Source organism: Paramormyrops kingsleyae, chromosome 17, assembly GCF_048594095.1.
Source record: "Paramormyrops kingsleyae isolate MSU_618 chromosome 17, PKINGS_0.4, whole genome shotgun sequence".
Taxonomy (NCBI): domain Eukaryota; kingdom Metazoa; phylum Chordata; class Actinopteri; order Osteoglossiformes; family Mormyridae; genus Paramormyrops; species Paramormyrops kingsleyae.
The window spans coordinates 18,161,330-18,181,666 of NC_132813.1; the positions used below are offsets into that span (position 1 = coordinate 18,161,330).

The 20,337-nt window shown below is 44.9% G+C and overlaps 2 protein-coding genes across 4 annotated transcripts; one reads left to right on the forward strand and one right to left on the reverse strand.

Annotated features, from left to right (window-relative positions):
• Positions 1 to 563: 563 nt before the first annotated feature.
• vtna (vitronectin a) lies at positions 564 to 5,237 on the forward strand. The gene is given in 10 exon segments (XM_072701626.1): positions 564 to 621; positions 753 to 917; positions 2,787 to 2,830; positions 2,832 to 3,102; positions 3,222 to 3,361; positions 3,479 to 3,635; positions 3,728 to 3,896; positions 4,110 to 4,248; positions 4,250 to 4,640; positions 5,083 to 5,237. Coding segments are annotated over 10 exon segments (1,689 nt in total).
• Positions 4,706 to 20,208, reverse strand: LOC111860354 (kinesin-like protein KIF12). Of its 3 annotated transcripts, XM_023844002.2 has the most exons (17): positions 19,971 to 20,207; positions 18,885 to 18,940; positions 18,547 to 18,625; positions 15,533 to 15,654; positions 15,366 to 15,441; positions 9,719 to 9,853; positions 9,397 to 9,532; positions 9,225 to 9,316; positions 8,953 to 9,094; positions 8,742 to 8,860; positions 8,548 to 8,652; positions 8,308 to 8,443; positions 8,114 to 8,234; positions 7,831 to 7,938; positions 7,620 to 7,758; positions 6,375 to 6,490; positions 4,706 to 5,997 (listed from the first exon to the last, which is right to left on the reverse strand). In XM_023844002.2, exons 2-17 carry the CDS (start codon positions 18,923 to 18,925, stop codon positions 5,832 to 5,834), a joined length of 1,833 nt encoding a protein of 610 aa, XP_023699770.1. In that variant the 5' UTR covers positions 18,926 to 18,940; positions 19,971 to 20,207; the 3' UTR covers positions 4,706 to 5,831. The 3 variants fall into 3 exon arrangements, with proteins under 3 accessions (XP_023699770.1, XP_023699743.1, XP_023699752.1); XM_023843975.2 differs by having other exon boundaries at positions 7,620 to 7,938; positions 19,971 to 20,208; XM_023843984.2 differs by having other exon boundaries at positions 7,620 to 7,938; positions 19,919 to 20,208.
• Positions 20,209 to 20,337: the final 129 nt, after the last annotated feature.

The window sequence follows — 20,337 nt, forward strand, 5'->3', positions numbered from 1 at the left end:
TTGTGCATTCACAGATGCTCTTCTGCATACCTTGGTGGTAACGAGTTGTTGAGTTACTCTTGCCTTTCTATCACCTAGAGCCAGTCTGTCCCTGACCTCTGCCATCAACAAGGCATTTTTTCCCAGAGAACCACAGCTCACTGGATGTTTTTTCTTTTTCGGCCCATTCTCTGTAAACCCTAAAGATGGTGAAAATACCAGTCGATCAGCATATCCTGAAATACTCATACCAGTCCACCTAACACCAAGAACAATGTGACCTTCAAAGTCACTTAAATCCCCATTCTGGTGTTTGATATGAGCATGACTTTGATCTGCATGATTTTATACATTGTGCTGCTGACATACAGACAGGTGAACAGGTATACCTAATAGAGTGGCCAGTGAGTGTATTTCCAGTCTATCTGTTCATTTACTCTGTAGTTGGTGGTGCAATCTGCCTCACTGCTTAATGATCAGTCCAGTAACAGCACTCAGATCAACAGAGGAAGGTGCATGACACTTTGAGCCAGTGCCCCGTGGCCTGGGAGCACCAGCCTGTCTCAAGTACAAAGACAAGAAGCATGAAGCTGGTGGAGATGCTGCTCCTGGCTGCAGTGGCCACTGTGCTTGCCACAGAGGGTAAGATATCCTTCACTGTTTTTCTGCAGACTCGTACACAGACTTGGCAAAAACTTGCCAAACCTTCAACCTTTAGAAGTTTGCAAGTCCAATCTTTAACATTGTGCGGATAAACTGGTTCTTCCCATCAGGACTTGCAATCTTGATCTTTCGGTCTTCTGCTTTTTGGGCCACAGATTCCTGTCTTGACCGCTGTGAGAATGGTTATGACTTGATAACGGGCTGCCAGTGTGACTCCATGTGCGCGTATTACGAGAGCTGCTGCAGTGACTACGAGTCCGTTTGCAGGGACAGAAGTGAGGGCCGTGCTTCGCTCACCAAGACAGTCACCTGCACTTCACATCAATATCAAAGTGCATGAGGCCAGTGAAGCTTTAGCTCCTGTTAGCAGACCAACTCTGTTCCTTCAAATACCAGTCATACCATGTGATGTCTACTCAGGACAGTAATGAGACCTAAATCTTGTGTGAATTGTGATAATTCAAGGCAGTGGCGTGCACAGACATTTTGGGGGGCAAGTGCTCCAGGGGGAAAAAAGGGCACTTTTTGCATATGTGGAAAACCTTTTCTTTTTATAATAAAAAAAACGCACAGGTTAAATGCAATTTGACTTTTATTTCAAAACATTCTCTAAAAATCAAAAATCACACCACAAAAAGATAAAATCTGTATCCAACTCTAAACTATATACATACATATTCTCAAGTGTCCTTTAAATGGAGTGTACTGCTCTAATGAAGCATCCTTCTTGGTGCCATGTCTTTGTAGATGTTGATGACCTCGTTGTAATTGATCTCCACATCTTTCTCAATGGCCAACAAGAGGAGATCAGACAACCTTTCTTCTCCACACAAACTTCTTAGTTTATTTTTTGATTATTTTTAGCTTTGAAAAGGATCTTTCAACTGAGAACAGGGCAGAATGGTCGTTTTCACAGGCAATTGGGAACTGCCTATTTTTCCTTTAGCAAATTAATGTGTTAATGTTGCCAATATGTTACACCAAAAAAAATTAACATGTCTAACCAGTGCTTCTCAAAACTTTTAACATGCACCCCCAACACCGTACCCTTCAAACTACCAATAACAACGTCACTGTTCTGTCACAATCAGGTCACAACACAGTGCGTAAATGTCTGCGAGCATCGCTGAGTCAGTAACAACCAGTTAGGCTAAAGACTGCATCTTTAGACAGTTGGACGGTGTTCTAACTTTCTCACAGGAGACACCTACTAAAGACAGTCAAAGACATTAATTTCAATCTTACCAAAGTAGGACAGTAGTTGACGTTAGTTATGGAAAGGCTAATCCACAAAAACGGAGAAACGTCCATAATTCTATTATTCATAATCATGTCAAGGTTTTAGGTTTTTCTGCAGTTCCATCTCTAAAAAGTGTGATGTCTTCCCGTCACTGACTTCAGTTTGAAAACTTTGTATTTATTCACAGATTTCCGTGAGATCATCCTTAAATTTGTAACGAAAAATGGGCTCAAAAGAGCCCTCTGCCTAACGGCATGTAGCCTATAGCATAACGTGATATTTTCAATAGTGTATGCAAAAAGGTCGGAATTGATGGAGAGTGGGGTTGCCTAAATGGTTTAGGTTACATTTTAAATGTGTCGTTTTTTTGTTTATCCATATGGATGGATGGAGGGGGCAAGCTGGCAAAGTTTGTCATGTGCAGTTTCTGACAGGCTACTTCACAACAAAACAATTGCAGGTTGGTCTTAGAGGGCAAACAGAATAATTTCACTCGATTCATGGGTTACCTGACTGGTTGGGAAGGGAAAGAGCTGCCGTGTTGTCCGCCGTGGCTCCCAGTCGCTATAGTTAGCCTACTATGCCTACTCCAAGTAGTCCTATGTCATGCCGCTGCTACACGCCTCACAACAAATGAACTGCAAGCGTGTTCACGTGACACGGTGACAGTGAAAAAGCGACAGGGTTCGGGTGTCTTTGAAGAAGGGGCACAAATCAAGCCATTATTTTCACACCTTTTTAAATCGCGCAGCTTTAAAAAAAAAATAAAAATCACGTCTTTCAAAAGGGCACTTTTTTGGACTGAGGGCAAAAGGGCAAGTGCTTCAGCACCACCTCGTCTCTATCTGTGCACGCCAGTGATTCAAGGGATTGTTTCCTGCTCTGTCCTGTCCTATCGCTTCAGTGCGTGGGGACACATTTGCATATGCAGATGATGACGACTATGACGAGGAGCTTGACCCCGTTTGTCATGCCGTTGGTGGGTAGCAAGCTGGCCCATTCTTCCACACGGGCCCCATTAATTACCCAGCCTGACCTGAAAACATCGAAACCCTCTTTCCCTGCGGAGGTGACCGTCACAATAACGACCTCCACCACAGACCACATGGAACTCACTGTCAACACCACGGAGAGTCCAGACCCAGATGCCGATGCCTGCAGTGGTCGAGCCTTTGACTCCTTCATGCAGCTCAAGAATGACTCAACTTACGCTTTCAGGGGCATTTGCTCCCTCCACTTGCTCAAGGTTTCTTTGCACGTTATGTTCCATTTCAGAACCTTTGTTCTGTGTAGCATCTGGCCATGGCAGAGCAAGCGTTGAAGACACTCTGTCTTTCAGGGAGTTTCTTCTTCGAGCTTGGTGAGAAAGCAGTACTGCCTGGCTACCCGAAACGCATCGAGGATGTATGGGGCATTTTCGGTCCCATTGATGCCGCCTTCACCCGTATCAACTGCCAGGGCAAGACCTACATCTTCTAGGTCTGTTGCGGTCCATGGTTGGGGAAACAAGATAAGCTATTTCCACCTCCACAGCAGTAATAACCACCACAGCACCTCATGTCCATGACAGGACTACTGTCTTATGAAATTCCGCAGGGGAACATGTACTGGAGGTTTGAGGACAATGTGTTGGATGAAGAATACCCAAGGAACATTTCTGATGGGTTCGAAAATATCCCGGACAACGTGGATGCCGCCTTTGCCGTCCCTGCAAAAAATCACCATGGCAAAGAGAAGGTGTACTTCTTCAAAGGTATGGTGTGCTCCAGATCGGTAAACCCATAAACCAGACACTCACATGCAGATGGTTATCTCCTAACCAGAGTGCTCTCTATCTGTCTCCAGGTGACCAGTACTACCAGTATGAATTCAAGCAGCAACCCACCCATGAAGAGTGTGTCAAGCTGAATGCAAGGTCTCCCTCCACCCTGTTTGGGAGCTACACTGCAATGTTCAGCAGCACTTGGGGAGGCGCCTCTTCCCGCCTCTTCAGTGGCAGTAAGAACCACAGTTTGTGTGCATGTCCCTGTCTGTTCAGACGGGACTCCCTGAAATATGTCCCCAAATGAAACCATGTGAGGCTTGTTGATGTAGTTATAGAAAAACTTACGAATCTGAAGTCCAAAGATGGACAGACTTTATATGAAACATGGGACGAGTAAGAAAGACGTGAAACACAACAGACAAGCCTTTATCTGTCCTCTTCCCCAGGGCAGGGGCTTGGTAGCGCCCCCCCTCTCATCACCAGGGACTGGCTGGGCGTCCAGGCCCCAGTGGATGCTGTTTCGGCAGGACGACTCTACGTCAGCCGTGGCCACAGAGGCAAAAGCAGAAGAAGGCAGAACACCAACCGCAAACAGGACTGGGTAAACCCATAAACAACAGGGCATCAACCATAGGGGCTGGGGCCAACGGGACTGGAGGCAACAGGACAGGGGGCAACAGGACTGGGGGCAACAGGACTGTGGGTAACAGGACTGGGGGCAGCAGGACTGGGGGCAGCAGGACAGGGGGCAGAGAAGCTGGCAGAAACGGTCACCCCAATGGAGCATGGATAAGTGGGATGTCAGTATGGGCCAGGGCTTCATGGAGAGGTTCTACAGAGAGGAGACCCGCAGGCAGGACTGGGATAGGGGCCGGGCCCTCGACTGGGCCCATTACCGCTGCATCAGTGGGCACCACCGGCAGCAGGAACACTACAATTCCAGATACAGCATAAATAACCGATTGGTGCAGAAGGTCTATTTCTTCAAGAAAGGTGTTGAGAGAATATTGTCCTGTGAAAGAAACATGTACAGACAGAAGCAACATACAAATGGCAAATAATTTTCTAGTCCTTTCATTCCTTTTATTAACAAATAACATGCGATAACAAGATTGACAGAAGAACCAGTTAATATTAGGTACTCGTATTCATCATGGTAACAACAGAATCTTTGCAGCAAGTATAATAATTGGCCATTACTATAGTGGATCAATCAATAAAAAATGTTTGGCTAAACTTCTGTAAAATGACAAAACCGCACCCCGAAAAAAAACTGAAGTGGCTACTGCAGCCAATTGGTCCTCCACATGTATTTTTACCTTAGTGTAACAAAACAGCAAGGGGAGATAATGACATTGTAGAGGAGACCTCAGCACTTTGCAGCCCAACGCTCATCTTTCTCACTAACACTACCTTCCGCTTCTCTTTTTGGCAGATCGATATTACAGAGTGGATTTACAGTCAATGATGGTTGACCTTGCATATCCCCCATACCCAAGATCCACAGCGAAATACTGGCTGGGCACCAAGGGCGGAGAAAAGGTGAAGACAGATTTCATTCAGATTTCAGAGAGAAAGCACACAGTCTGACCCCAATCATCAATGAATCAAAATAATTAAAAAGATGATATAACCAAATAATTTAATATTTCATAGCTAAATGTACAAATGAATAAAATCATTTTTTATTGATTTACTGTGGTGGCTAGTGAGCATATGGCCATAATCATGTGATCAAATCTGCCCAAACCTGGCAGCTTCCCATGATTGTCTTTAGGGGTGACGGCCAGCCTTCCTCCCTGGAAGCTGTTGCTCTTTTTCCACTCAATCAGAATCTGCTGCTCTGGATGACAAAAGAGGCCAGCGATTGTTTAACCCACAGGTGTCAAACTCTGGTCCTGGGGGGCCAGAGCCCTGCTGATTTTTGGTTTTCCCCTCATTTAACACACCTGATTCACCTCCTTGTGCTAATTACCACACAGCTCTTGAGCTGAATCATTTGCAGTGCAACAGGGAAAGAGCTAAGCTACACAGGGCTCCGGCCCCCTAGGAATGGAGTTTGACACCCCTGGTTTAGCAGGAGTCATTTCCCATTTATTCAGGAGCTCTTCTGGATGACTAAGACATTGAAAATGATGATCTTTTAGGCTGCAAGCCGTTATCACTGAAACATCACTGCACTTTTCAGCGGGTTGTGGCTCCTTTGCTCAGTGCCGAGATGGGCGGGGCACTCGGGAGCACCTTGTTGGGAGACCTCCAGGAGGGGGGCTCCGCAGGCCGACCCCGAAGGGCCCTGCTGTCCCTCAGAGCCAGGAAATGCTGAATGCGGCCCCTGCTCTCTGTCCCTGAGCTGGGTACACACAGCACACGTCGCGTTCAACATACATGTGCATAAACACACACGTCGCGTTAAACATACATGTGCATAAACACACGTGTGGCATTAAACATACATGTGCATAGACACATTACGTTAAACATACATGTGCATAAACACACACGTCGCGTTAAACATACATGTGCATAAACACACATCATGTTAAACATACATGTGCATAAACACACATCATGTTAAACATACATGTGCATAAACACACACGTCGCGTTAAACATACATGTGCATAAACACACATACTAAAAGCGAAGTACATATAACCTCCTAAAGGGTTGCTGCTGCTGGGGATTTTGTTATTGGGACCCAGCTGATATCCGGAGAGGCAATCTCACCGTCCATGAAGTCCTGCGCTCTGACTGGGAGGCTCACTCTGGATTTCAGTTTGGGCTGAATATTTCTCCCCAGAGGCAACAGCCTGCAGGGCCCGGAGAGGAGGCAGTGCCACCCGCTGGCAAAACGGAGATATGGCAGAGATGAAAGGTGCACCAAATCTTACAGCAGTCCTGACCAGTCGTGAAGGTCATTAAATACAAAGTATGTATTTCTCAGTCATTGGGAGGGAAAGTCCACTTTAACTACTTAATTACACAGGTATCACACAGGCTGGGGGGTTGTTATAAATGTTAGGGGCACAGGGGGCATCGCACAGGATGGGGGGGGGGTGTTATAAATGTTAGGGGCACAGGGGGGCATTGCACAGGCTGGGGGGTGTTATAAATGTTAGGGGCACAGGGGGGCATTGCACAGACTGGGGGGGTGTTATAAATGTTAGGGGCACAGGAGGGCATCGCACAGGCTGGGGGGGGGGGTGTTATAAATGTTAGGGGCACAGGGGGGCATTGCACAGGCTGGGGGGGTGTTATAAATGTTAGGGGCACAGGAGGGCATCGCACAGGCTGGGGGGGGGGGTGTTATAAATGTTAGGGGCACAGGGGGGCATTGCACAGGCTGGGGGGGTGTTATAGATGTTAGGGGCCCACACACAGACACACACATAGATATCAATACATTTGTATTCATATCTTTATGGGGACTTTCCATTCATTTCTATGGGCAAAACCCTAATCCTAACCTCTACCCAGCCCTAACCTTAAACACAAGTAATACGGGACTTTTGGTATTTTAGTTCTTCAATTGCATTGACAGATTTTTATAACATTGAGTTTCCCATTGTGGGAACTGCAAAAATGTCCTCACAAGGTCAAAGTAACAGTTTTTTTTATCTATCTATCTATCTATCTATCTATCTATCTCTCTCTCTCTCTCTCTCTCTCTCACACACACACACACACACACACGCACGCACACGTAGGGTAAACATATCCTTATGGGGACTGCTCATTCATTTCAATGCACACATAGTACACACACACACACACACACACACACACACACAGCGTCTACTTAAAAGCTGAATTTACCTGTTAAATTACATTGGGATAGCAGGCAGAATACTGATACTCTCAGAAACAGCACCTTAATCATTCTAGTAAAATGTCAAACAGTTTGGTGTCTAGGTGCTATGTTACCCAGATCATAACTGTAACACTCCTGTGTCCTGACATGCAGACACTCACTGCACGGCATCTGTGCAGGGGGCTGATGATGGCTAGCGGCAGCTGATGATGGACACACTGCAGGCTGCAGTGAGCAGCCCGCCCACACAGCGATGGACCCGAGCAGCTGCTGGTGGCGTGTGCGGTGCTCGATATGACCCTGCACATGCAACAGACACTTTTACAACATGTGGTTAGAGGTGTGACATAACAGATCACAGGTGTATCAGACCTTTGCAGTTCGTCCAGTTTGTGCAGCAACTGAGCATTCTCAAGTGACAGGAGCGCCCCCTGTTGCTTGGAGGACTGGATGCAGTTGAGCAGTGCTGCCTTTTCCTCTCTGTGGTGCATATGTTAAGTGATGGTTAGCGGTCTGATCGCAGTAAAACGGGTAGGAAACTGCATCAACATTTTTATTTGTACTAATGGGTGTTAGTGAAACACATGACATAATATGCTATTGGAAAAACGCTGATAAAGCAGATAAAATAACAGTGGCATATGGACACACTCACTGCAGTCTTCTGTTATCCTGCATGAGCTCCTGCAGCAGGTTTTTAAGACACACACTCGAGCAAGAGGACCCCTCTGCCACAGGGTCCGTTTCAACCTTCCCTAGCGGCTCACTACCGCCATCTACAGGTGGGAGGAGTCTTTAATGAATTAATTGCACAATTTCACAAAAAAAAGAAGAAAAAAAGAAACATACAGCAGGCAGAAATGGGTACAGAAGATCTTCTGGCCGATTCTTCTGCTGAGGAAAGATGTTGTCGAAGAAGCATGTTCTCACTGCGCAGCAAACGGATCTCTCCCTGCAGGCTGACCACCAGCTTCTCGCGTAGGACCTGGGAGAGTACAGATGCACGCAAAGCACAGGGGAGGCACATAGCCATGTGTGACTCTATGCACTTTGCATGCCCACAGAAGGGAAACGCCGGCCCTCTCTCACGTGTTTGGCTATCGGTCTGTTTTTGATTCTCTTGGCTCGGCTGGAAAAACGCAACGTATTCAGGGTCTCCTGAAGGTTGGCTGTGGCGGGGGACACACAGGCGATCTGTGGGGGAAAAAACTGGGCCATCAGACTGAGCATAAAGCAAGGAGCAAGAGTCCTGTGAAGTGTGCCCACTTGGCAAGCTTGCCAACCATGAGCGTGATGCCTGCTCCACCCAGGGAATCAGAGAGCAGCTTGGTGAGCTTGCTGTCACGGTACGGAATGTGCCCGCTCTTCTTCCTAGGGTCCACTAGTGCAGATATGCACTTGCCTGCGTAGAGAGAGAAAGCGGACACAGGGAAGGTCATGAAGCACCTAGAAGATCCTGTTTTGCTTTCGGAGACAGATGCAGCTGACACCTACCCAAAGACAAGAGACTTCGGTTGATGTTGGCAGCCTCTTCCAGGAGATCTTCTGTGGAGCTGGGCCCCCTCAACCGTTCACTTCCTGCTAGGTCCACTAGGCACAGTTTCCCCTGGGTGGCCGTGCCTTCATTCGCATTAGCCTAAGAAAGAAGATGTAGAGGATGTTCACTCTACCCAAGATGGCCCCCCATTGAAGCAGAGATGGGTCCTTAAAGAGTGCAGCAGGAGTAGCACAGGAATGCGTGGAGGGTAGAAAGACAGGCGTCTCACCGCTTCAGCTCTGATGGAGACCGTCAGGATGGAGTGGCTGCGGCTGGAGTGCTCATTCTGGGCCTGCGAGGATGTGCGTCTGCTCCTCAAGCCTGGAGCAATGTGTGCGGAGGCAAGGCAGTCGGCAAACCGGAAAAACCCACAGAGACACGTCCAGATAACTTGCTCGCACCTGCCTCCAGGAGCTTCATAAAGTCCTCCAGAGAGCCAAGTTCAACAGTGGACAAGTTCTCCACATAAAAGCCGTGAGTTTGGTTTCCGCGGACAGACAAGGAGGACGTCAACCAGGGAGTGAGGAGATCCCGGACCTGCAGGGGCATAAACTAGACTGGAGAACATAATCACCATGTATAAAAGCCTAAAGAATCATACACTACAATTATTCTGTTCCCGAGGGTGTTTTGTAAGGACCAAGTATATAAATTTCTGCTGAACTTTTTCACATATAGAGTAAAATACTGTCATATGGTGCAAGAGCCAGGCCAAATGACCACCTGCTCATTATAGATCTCCAGGTAAGAGGCACTCAAGGAGACGTCGCCATCCATCGATTGGGTTTGGTCAAGAAGATAAGACACCGACCTCTGCATCAAGCCATACATTTGAGGTTCCTGTGAGCTTCCTAGGAACTAGGGGAAAAACATTGGTTGAAGGTTCAATCTAAAAATGGACAGTTTTCCATTTCAAACCAACCAAGGAGATACCTTCACACTTTACACAGCTTTCACTTAGGGTGTTTTTCCACTGCACCAGGTACCAAACTTTTGGTAGTTTGAGAAAGTACTGAAAGTTTGGTACTTAAGAACATAAGAACATAAGAACTATACAAACGAGAGGAGGCCATTCGGCCCATCGAGCTCGCTTGGGGAGAACTTAACTAATAGCTCAGAGTTGTTAAAATCTTATCTAGCTCTGATTTAAAGGAACCCAAGGATTCAGCTTGCACTACGTTATCAGGAAGACTATTCCATACTCTGACTACACGCTGTGTAAAGAAGTGCTTCCTTAAATCCAGTTTGAAATGTTCTCCCGCTAATTTCCACCTATGGCCACGAGTTCTTGTATTTGAACTAATGCTGAAGTAACTATTCGGTTGAACAGCATCCAAACCTGTTAGAATCTTATAGACCTGGATCATGTCCCCCCTCAGTCTCCTTTGCTTGAGGCTGAACAGATTTAGCTCAAATAACCTTTCCTCGTATGACATTCCTCTAAGACCAGGAATCATTCTTGTGGCCCTACGCTGCACCTTTTCTAAGGCCGCTATGTCCTTTTTAAGATATGGTGACCAAACCTGTACACAATATTCTAGGTGAGGTCTCACCAAGGAATTGTATAATCTTAGCATTACCTCCCTTGACTTAAACTCCACACACCTGGAGATGTACCCCAACATCCTATTGGCCTTTTTTATTGCTTCCCCACACTGGCGAGAATGAGACATGGAAGCATCAACATACACACCAAGGTCTTTCTCATAATCAGCTACCTTTATTTCAGTAGGTCCCATAAAATACCTGTACTTTATATTTCTGCTCCCTACATGGAGTACCTTACATTTGTCTATGTTAAATTTCATCTGCCAGGTGTCAGCCCAGTCACTAATTAAATTAAGATCCCGCTGTAGCTGCTGAGCCGCTAGTTCAGTATCTGCTACACCACCCACCTTGGTGTCATCTGCAAATTTCACCAGTTTACTGTATATATTGGTGTCTATATCATTTATGTAAATTAGGAACAAAAGTGGTCCTAAAATTGAACCCTGCGGTACCCCACTATGAACGCAGGCCCACTGTGACATCGAGCCTCTTATAACTACTCGCTGCTTCCTATCCGTTAACCAGTTATCAATCCAAGTCGCTACAGTTCCTAAAATACCTGTCGCTTTGAGTTTAAGTGAGAGCCTCTTGTGGGGAACAACATCAAAAGCCTTTTGGAAATCTAAATAGATGACATCATAGGCCTTCTTATCATCAACTTCCTGAGTAGCTTCCTCAAAAAACTCCAACAGATTTGTTAAACAGGATCTACCTCTCCTAAATCCATGCTGGCTATCCCTCAAAATGTTATTTGAGTCCAGGTAATCTACCATTTTCTCTTTGATTATAGCCTCCATAACTTTACCAGTTATACAAGTTAGACTTATTGGCCTATAGTTTGACAAATTACTTCTATCCCCTTTTTTGAAAATGGGCGTTATGTTGGCATGCTTCCAATCAGAAGGTACCACACCTTCAGATAAGGATTTTTGAAACAGTAATGTTAAGGGTCGGCAAATAATATCCCTCATCTCTTTTAACACTATAGGTAAGATGCCATCAGGGCCCTGTGATTTATTTATTTTGAGCTTAGCTAGGCTTTGCAAAACATCAGCTTCAGTTATATATATATTAGTTATAGACGATGTTGAATTAGTAATAAGAACTGGTAAGTTACTAGTGTCCTCGACAGTGAATACCCGTGCAAAACTATCATTGAACTCATTTACTATGTCAATGTCGTTTTCAATTATAAGACCCTTACTATCCTGCAGATTAGTAATTTCAGCTTTTAGAGCTCTTTTAGAGTTAAAATACTGGAAGAAACTTTTAACGTCATCCTTAGCCTCCAATGCGATCTTCCTTTCGACATTCCTTTTAGCTCGTCTAATGTCATTTTTTAATTCAGCCTGTAGATTTAGATACTCTTGCTTTATTATGTCATCATCAGTTATTTTCCATCTCTGGAACAAAGCCCTTTTCCTCCTTACTTTATACTTTATGTCCCTATTAAACCACCTAGGTTGCAATTTCCTAGATTTATTCTTGCTAGAAACAGGTATGAAGTCCTCTTGTACTTGCAATAATGTGCTTTTAAAAAATTCCCATGCCTCTTCAACAGTTTTGTTATTTAACTCCATCCAGTTCACGGTTTCTAGTTTTAATCTCATACAATTGAAGTTAGCCTTCCTAACATTATATATTTTTGATTTGGACTTTGCTCTTCGGGCACTAAACTTAACCTCAAATTTAACCATGTTATGATCGCTACTGTCAAGTGGTTCTAAAACATCTAATTTACCAATCCTGTCCTGGTTATTAGACAAAACAAGATCAAGAATGGCATCTCCCCTGGTAGGGGTGTTAACAAACTGAGTAAAAAAACAATCCTGTACTAATTCCACCATCTCAAGTTCATTTTCAGAAGAGCCAGCAACAATGTCCCACTGTATCCCCGGTAGATTAAAATCACCCATAACTACCACATCATTTTTATTGCTCATAATCCTAATATCACTGTATAACAATCTGCTTTCCTCAGCAGCTACATTGGGTGCTCTGTAACAAACACCGACAATTAGGCTATTTGAGTTTGTAGCATCTAATTTTACCCATATAGCTTCCGTACTTTTACTTATATCAGTAAGCTCCCTTGCCTGCAAGATTTCCTTTACATATACTGCAACACCACCTCCCTTCTTACCTATACGGTCTTTACGGAACAATGTGTAACCATCCATATTATATTCTTGTCCATCCTTATCACTCAACCACGTTTCAGTTATTGCTATAATATCATAAGAGTCCAATGAGATAAGAGCCTCTAAATCATGAATTTTATTCCTAATACTCCTGGCGTTTAAATACAGACAACAAAGGGTAGGCTTATTACAGTGCCTACTTATAATATGATTTTTCTGGGCTTTCCGTTTCCCCCCAGTTACATACTTAACTAACCTCCCTGCCCCCCCAGTCCCTAGTTTAAACATTCCTCAACTACTCTACAAATACGCCTTCCCAGTACACTGGTTCCCCTCCGGTTCAGATGCAACCCATCCGGCTTGAACAGGTCCCACCTGTTCCAGAAGGTCCTCCAGTGCCCCATAAACCTAAACCCCTCTTTCCTACACCATCCTTTTAGCCACGCATTTAATCTCCTTATCTCAGCTAACTTAGCCTCACTTGCGCGTGGCACGGGGAGTATTTCGGAAAATACCACCATGGACGTTCTGCTTCTAAGCTTATTGGCGACTTCTATAAATTTATCCTGCAGAACAGCCCTTCTACCCTTGCCTATGTCGTTGGTGCCAACATGCACCACGACAACTGGATCCACCCCAGCTGGGGCCAAAAGCTTGTCCACACGATCTGGAAGGTCTCCTACCTGGGCACCAGGCAGGCAAGACACCGTACGGGACCCTCTATCACGCGTGCACACATAACTGTCTACTCCCCTAATAATTGAATCCCCCACTACCACAACCTCCCTCTTTCTGGGGGGAGGGGGCTCCTCAGTGCCCAAGGGCCCACCTGCTTCCCCAGTCCCTTCCGGCTCTAAAGCTGGAAGCACCTGAAACCTGTTAGACACAGACACCTCAGGTGATGCCGCCTCTGTAACGTGTGTACGCCTTTTCCTGCGTCTACGACCTACGGTCACCCAGCTCTCTCGACCTCTCTGCTCTTCATTCTCCCTCCCCCCCGTTAGTGGCGTACACACCGTCTCCCTAAACGGCGTATCAACTAGCTCATCTAACTCACTGTTGCATTGGATGCGAGCCAGTTGCTCCTCAAGGTCGCGAACCTTGACCATGAGTGAGTCCACTAGCTTACATCGCTCGCAGATGAAGTCCGACTGGACACTAACGTCCAGAAGGGCAAACATCTTGCAAACGCAACACTGAGCTGGCCCCATAATTAACTAACTCACTATGACCCCGTACTCCCAGCCCAGTAAATTTATATAGTGTATTTAACTATAAAGATTAATTTGCGTAACAATAAATGCAGTAACGTGCGGAGTACACTAAAATAAGTTATTACTTGTGTTAAAACGGAACTTAATTATTATTTTATTAAAAATTTTAAACCTGATAAACTTACTACTACTTACCAGAAGAACTTCTGCCTGAACCAAGTATGAACTAAAAACAAGGCGAAATCGAAGTTGCTCTTGGGAGGTCGAAAAACCACAAAAACCCCCTCACAGCAGGCTACTGCCGGAGCGGGAAAAAAGTGGAAAATGTCCTCCCGGCCCCGACTGGCGACCGAGCAAAGCTCAGGAGCAACTGTCCTTTTCCGACGCTTGGTAGCGATACCGACGTTAGATGTTGTTAGTTATAATCGCCCCGCGGGTGTTCGTTACGGAGTTTAAACGCGGACAGAAAAACGCCGCGCACGCGACACCCGCAGCTCTCCGTCGGTAATAATCGCGCTGTTGATTAACAGACAGGACAGACAAGCACTCACGCTGACCGAAATAAGAACAATAAATAGAAATAAACAGCCACCCACGTAAACAGGTAAAGCACACAAACACTCAAAACACTCCAAAAAAACAATCCCAAACAATCGCTGCAGCTCAACACCACTCTCTCGCAGCAATCCCAGCAATCCCTGCGCCTCTATCGAGGTGCTACTGAACAATCACAGATTGATCACAGTTACAGAGGCGGCAAGGTGTTGGTTTTCCACTGGTGTAAAAACTGGTACCGGCACCAAATGACATCATAGTGTAAGGTGCCATATTTTGTACTGAATTCAAAAAATGGCTGTAGTATTTTATAGGGCTTAGCGATGTGCAATATTAATAGCAATATTGCATGTTATGTACACCCAATTCTTACATTGCTAGTTAGCTATATTAAAATAAGGCTTTTTCTTACTTTTCTTTACTCTGCCATAGGGGAAAAAAAACATGGCAAGCATTGCAATTTTAATTATTATTCCTTTTATAGATTCTTATATGTTTAAAAATCAGTTTAAAGTTACATTCTCTGAGACAATCGTAATCGTTTTCATTCTTACCGTCTAAATCACTTGAAGACAAGTTTGTGAGAAATTCATGAACTCCTTTTTTGTTTTATAAATACCCCAATATTTATTACAACTAAATCACATGTGTTTCAGAGGCAGGCTATTTGCATAAGCAATCAACAAACAAAGCGTTTGAAATCCCAGCCAAAGTACCAAAGTAGTGCCCCATTTGCCGTGTTTGGTACTGGTACTCGACCGGAAGTCAATAGAAAAGCGAAAATACCAAAAGCATCGTACTTGGTGCGGTGGAAAAGTGCCCTTAAATGGCTTGATTACAAATATAAAACCGTTTCAAATATAAACTTTCTAAGGCTGAAAGCAGCTGATAAGCAGATGAATAGGGTCTTACCAGTGAATGTGGTCCTGTGATTGTGTAGGTCTTCCCGGAGCCTGTCTGTCCGAAAGCAAACACCGTACATGAGAACCTGTCAGAAACCAATGAAAATCAGGGAGGAGACCAACGACATCATGGGACACCACCCGATGTGCTGGGGTGCTCGCGTGAGCCGTATTCACCCCACAATGGCCATGTCGATCAGCTTCTTCATGCCACATTCCTCAAACACGTCCTGCTGGGAGCTCTGTGGCCCCAGGACCACGTCAAACGAGAAGGCCTTCTCACGGCCTCCATGACAAACCTAGGAGAAGAGCGAGGATGAGAAGAGATCAGCAGACAGGAGCCCCCCGGCACACTCACAGCCACAGTTACTACAGTGACGCTGTATTATGGGCTGTACTCACTATGCAGCGCCCAGCAAAACTATTGAACCAGATTTGCCTCAGTTAAAAGTGATGCATACATATATCAGTTTTATTAACTTTGGTCAGCTGGTGTGAGATTTTCAATTCAAGGCAAGTCTGCACACTCATTATTACCTTGTAAATAATCTGTACACTTTTGATGTAACTAATTTTAGGTTTATAATGGAATTATATAGATTTGCCGTAAGATATCTTGCGTGAGCGTGAAATTCTGAAAGCACGAGTATCACGTCAGATGCCCGAGTTGGCAGCCCTGCATATTCCTCCCGTCAGTATTTTTTATTGCAAACTCAATCTCTCACAGTAAATTTTCAGTCAAATCAGTTATTTGCTCCCTATTTTGTTGTATGGCTGTGAGACATGGACGCTATCCAGTGACCTGAGGCGAAGACTGATACCGTGTGTCTTCAGAGAGTGCTTGGGTTTGATTTAGTCTTGAACAAGCGGCTGCTGAGAGAGACACAAAAGAGGTGAAATAGCTGCACTGTGGGGCAGCATCAGTTACGGCACTACGGCCATGTGGCGCGTTTCCCTGAGGGTGATCCGGCTCGCAGGATCCTCGTTGCTGAGGACCCGAGCGGCTGGACCAGAACGAGGCGACGCCCAAGTTACACCTAGCAGTGGCAGATTGATGGGCTTTTCTGGAGGGTGGGACGGGACTGTGTGTTTGCCTGCGGGAGATCATCAACCGGGATCCTGAATTGTTTTGTCATGTGGTGGGTATGGCAACGTGCTGTACCAATGCAGGCTCCCCAGCCTGACCTGACAAACCTGACATAATTATTTAGCCCCTGTGCCTTGGAAGCGCCATATAAAAAAGTAGAAAAACACAGAAAGAAAACATTGCCTTACTGAGGACACAATTGTCTTACAGTTAACCCCTGCAAGACTGACAATGCGAGGGAAGGGAGTGGAAATGAAGACTGAGGAGCATTATAAAGAAGTTAGAAATGAATTAATTGAACTGGATGCATTTAGAATAGGCTACAAAAAATATCCCTGAGATTGGACATCCCAGTAAGCACTGCTGGGTCAATACCGAGAAAGTGGGAGCTACGTCAAACCTGCCATCCCTCAAAACACAGCAAAGAGACAAAGAGGAGACTGGGGAGCAAAGCCAGAGTGAGAACAACAGAGATACAGAGTTCAGTGGCTGAGGGTGGAGTGAAGCTGCACCAGTCAACCATGTCAAGAGCATACTGCATACTGCAGCAGTGATACTGCATACTGTAGCAGTGCGTACTGCATACTGCAGACGTGATACTGCATACTGTAGCAGTGCGTACTGCATACTGCAGCAGTGCGTACTGCATACTGCAGAAGTGCAACTGCATACTGTAGCAGTGCGTACTGCATACTGCAGCAGTGCATACTGCAGCAGTGCATACTGCATGCTGTAGCAGTGCGTACTGCATACTGCAGCAGTGCATACTGCATACTGCTGGCCTGTGTGGGAAGGAACCTAGAATGAAGACCTCAGTCCGAAGAGCTACATGAAAGCATGTCTAGAGTTGGCCAGAAAGTATGAGAATGACCCAGCTAACATATCAGTCAAGGCTTTGCGGTCTGATGAGGCCAAGAGAGATTTTTGGCCAAAAATCAAAGCACAATGTGTGGCCATCCCCACAGAGAAGTTTGGCGGTGACAGCGTCATGCTATGGGGACAATTTTCAGCTTCGGGAGCTGGGCATTTTCTTAAAATCAACGGGAGAGAAAAACATGCTTCAGTCTGAAACTGAAACATGGGAAGAAGTTAATATTTCAGCAGGTCAATGATCCTAAGCTGAAGGCCAAAGCAATACAGGAGTAATTAAAAAACAAAAGGTGAATGATGCCAAGTCAAAGTCCAGGTCTACATCCCATTGAGATCCTGTGGCTTTCTTTAGAAAACGCAGTCAAGTGACATCCAACCAAGCCGAGGGACCTGGGGCAAGTCTGCCATGAAGAACAGGCAAAAATCACTCTGTAACCATGTAAAAAGCTGGGAGCTACTTACCCCAAAACACTTACTGCTGTTATTATAGTAAAAGGTGGCTATATCAAGTAAAGATACTCCTCAGAATCTGATGGGGTTACGTTTGTAAGTCGTATATGAATGTGATAATAAAGGCGTAAATAACTGCTGTCACCGAATATGTAAAAAACACACCGTATGACACATTGTTTAACAGTGTAGGAGATGTTTATGGTCGGTAAAGCCACAGAAACCGGAAGCGTGGCTGGGCGGATGCTGCCTTTGCCCAGTATCAGCAGAAAGTATCACAGTCAGATAAACCATTTTAAAGTGAGAAGCATCTGTATTGATGTACAATGCAAGCAGCATCTCTCAGGTTTTGATATTCTTCAAAAGATTTGCTGACAATTGATTTTAACTTTTGAATATGCACTGTGACAAACTATGAGCTTGCAATAAACATACTGACAGGAGGAATATGTCAATCTATCAGTCATGTAATTCAGGCAAATTTGATCATTTTTGATGGAGGTTCAATACAAAGCACTGTATGTATAGGAAGCACAGGGCTAAGGCAGGTAGAGCTTGGACAGGGTGCCAGTCCATCTCACAGCATATACACGCATTCACACACGCACTCACAATGGACAATCTGCACCTCACTGGCCACGGCACGACAGCAGAGTACTCAAAGGGAGCCCACACAACAGGCAGAGAACACACACATGCCATACAGATAAAAATCCTGGAGGCAACAAGCAAACCCACACGGCCTCCTGGATGCCACTGGAAAAAAAATAATTTCGATTTGTACCAGCAGGTGGCGCTGGTCTGGACAGTACATGGTGCCCTGCTCTCCTCTGGCATCTTCTTGCTCACTCGTAGGTCTCACCCTGGGTGATGTGGGGGGGGGGGGAATAGAAAATGGCTTACACATTTTATGGAGGTTATCCATCTAAAATTCCTGGGGGCTTCTATTCACATAATATTTTATATTATATTCAGACAACTGAAACTGGCTGTAGGGAAAAAGAAGCAAAATGGCATTGGAAGAAAAAAAAAATTCATTTCTAATTCTGTTGGTTTTGTGATTTTGTGCAGTATGGTAAGAATGAGATGTATAATTATGGCAGAGTACAGAGTGAAAGTTACCTGGCTGCCACAATCACTCTGGTCTCATCCTGTGGTCCCATCTGGCCCAGTACCCACTGGGAAACCGGAAACGGGAGATTCAGCTCATTCATAGCCCAAGTAAAGAAAGTTTGTATCACCAGCAAAGATTATTCGCTATTCAAAGCTCTGCTCAGTGTTACCACTCAGGGATTCTCATGCTGTGAAATCAAATATCATTCAGTAGAACCTCAATAGACTCTAACGGAGAGGCAGAGTATGACTGAATGTTCACAGAACGCAAGAGAATAATGTCACAGGCACTTACAGTGTGCACAGAAAGACTAGGGGCGCTTTCTTAATTCTGTAAAAATATTGCAAATGTATTGGTTTCATAACATAAGTCCATTGACCAGCCATGTTTAACATATCGGCACATAAATTCTGCACGGACATGTTTTTAAGTGTCATATTTATTCTTGATTTTTTTTATTTTTGACCGAGTCAGTTTTATTCCTGGCATTTCGCTATTAATTGTAACTATTAATTGCAATCCAAAGCGATACTAAACACAAATGTTTGACATTTCAAGTTACTTTCAAAAATGTTACTAATTAAAAAGCACCCAATGAGACTACTTGTCAATAAAAATTTTAACTCCAAACAAGTCTTTAAGAACTATAATTTGGGTTTCATTTTATTACTACATGGACTTATTTTTTCCCTCAAACTACTAGTTGTTAGTTGTTTGTAATGTGATATATATATATATATTTTGTTAGATGAATAATTTTTAATGAAACCAATAAATATGCAATACATTTTACTGAATTATGGAAGTGTCCCAAGACATTGTGTGCACTGCAAATTCAGCAAAGTCTCTAGGGGGGACCGGTGTGTGCAGTGAGATCTGAGCACGCAGCTGTAAATCTTGGGCATATTTACAGATACAACCATGGGTGTAAATTTTTTACCCCCCAATAATCAGGTCTCCCCCTAAAGGGGTGGAGACCTAAACCCCTCCAATGTTCAAACAAAAGTAACGCTGTTGGATACAATGACCGAAGATCATATACCTGCCGAACAATGGCTGGCGTGAGCGGAATGCAGAAGATGACCAAGTCTTACCAGCCGGCGCTGTGGTCAAACACCAGGCATGAAATGATACTGGTGATACTGGTCTGTTCCTCCCGCACTCCAGGCTGGTAAAATTTCCTTCTGCAACGTTCTTAACCCTTACGGCTTATATCAGGCCAATCCTGGCAGACAAAAGGGCTCATTCTGTCACCGTGTCTGAAGGACCAGGTTCAGGGCTCCTACACAAAAGGGCTGCGCGACAGAGTAACGACGGCTTAGAAACGGAAGGGGTTAACAGGCACCCGCCCCCTGCCTCTTCCAGGGTCAACGACGGGGCATTTCACCTTGGCGAGAGCTTACTACATCACTTATTATTGACACAGGTGCAGAAGCACATTCCAAAGAACTGACTGGAACA

Bases quoted from the DNA above. Each gene is read 5' to 3' on its own strand.
- LOC111860354 (XM_023843975.2), bottom strand. From the start codon at position 18,925: ATGGGACCACAGGATGAGACCAGAGTGATTGTGGCAGCCAG. The intron at 9,854-15,365 runs GTAAGACCCTAT...TTTTTCCCCTAG, and splicing joins TCACAGGACCACATTCACTG to TTCCTAGGAAGCTCACAGGA. The intron at 8,444-8,547 runs GTGAGAGAGGGC...GTACTCTCCCAG, and splicing joins ACAGACCGATAGCCAAACAC to GTCCTACGCGAGAAGCTGGT.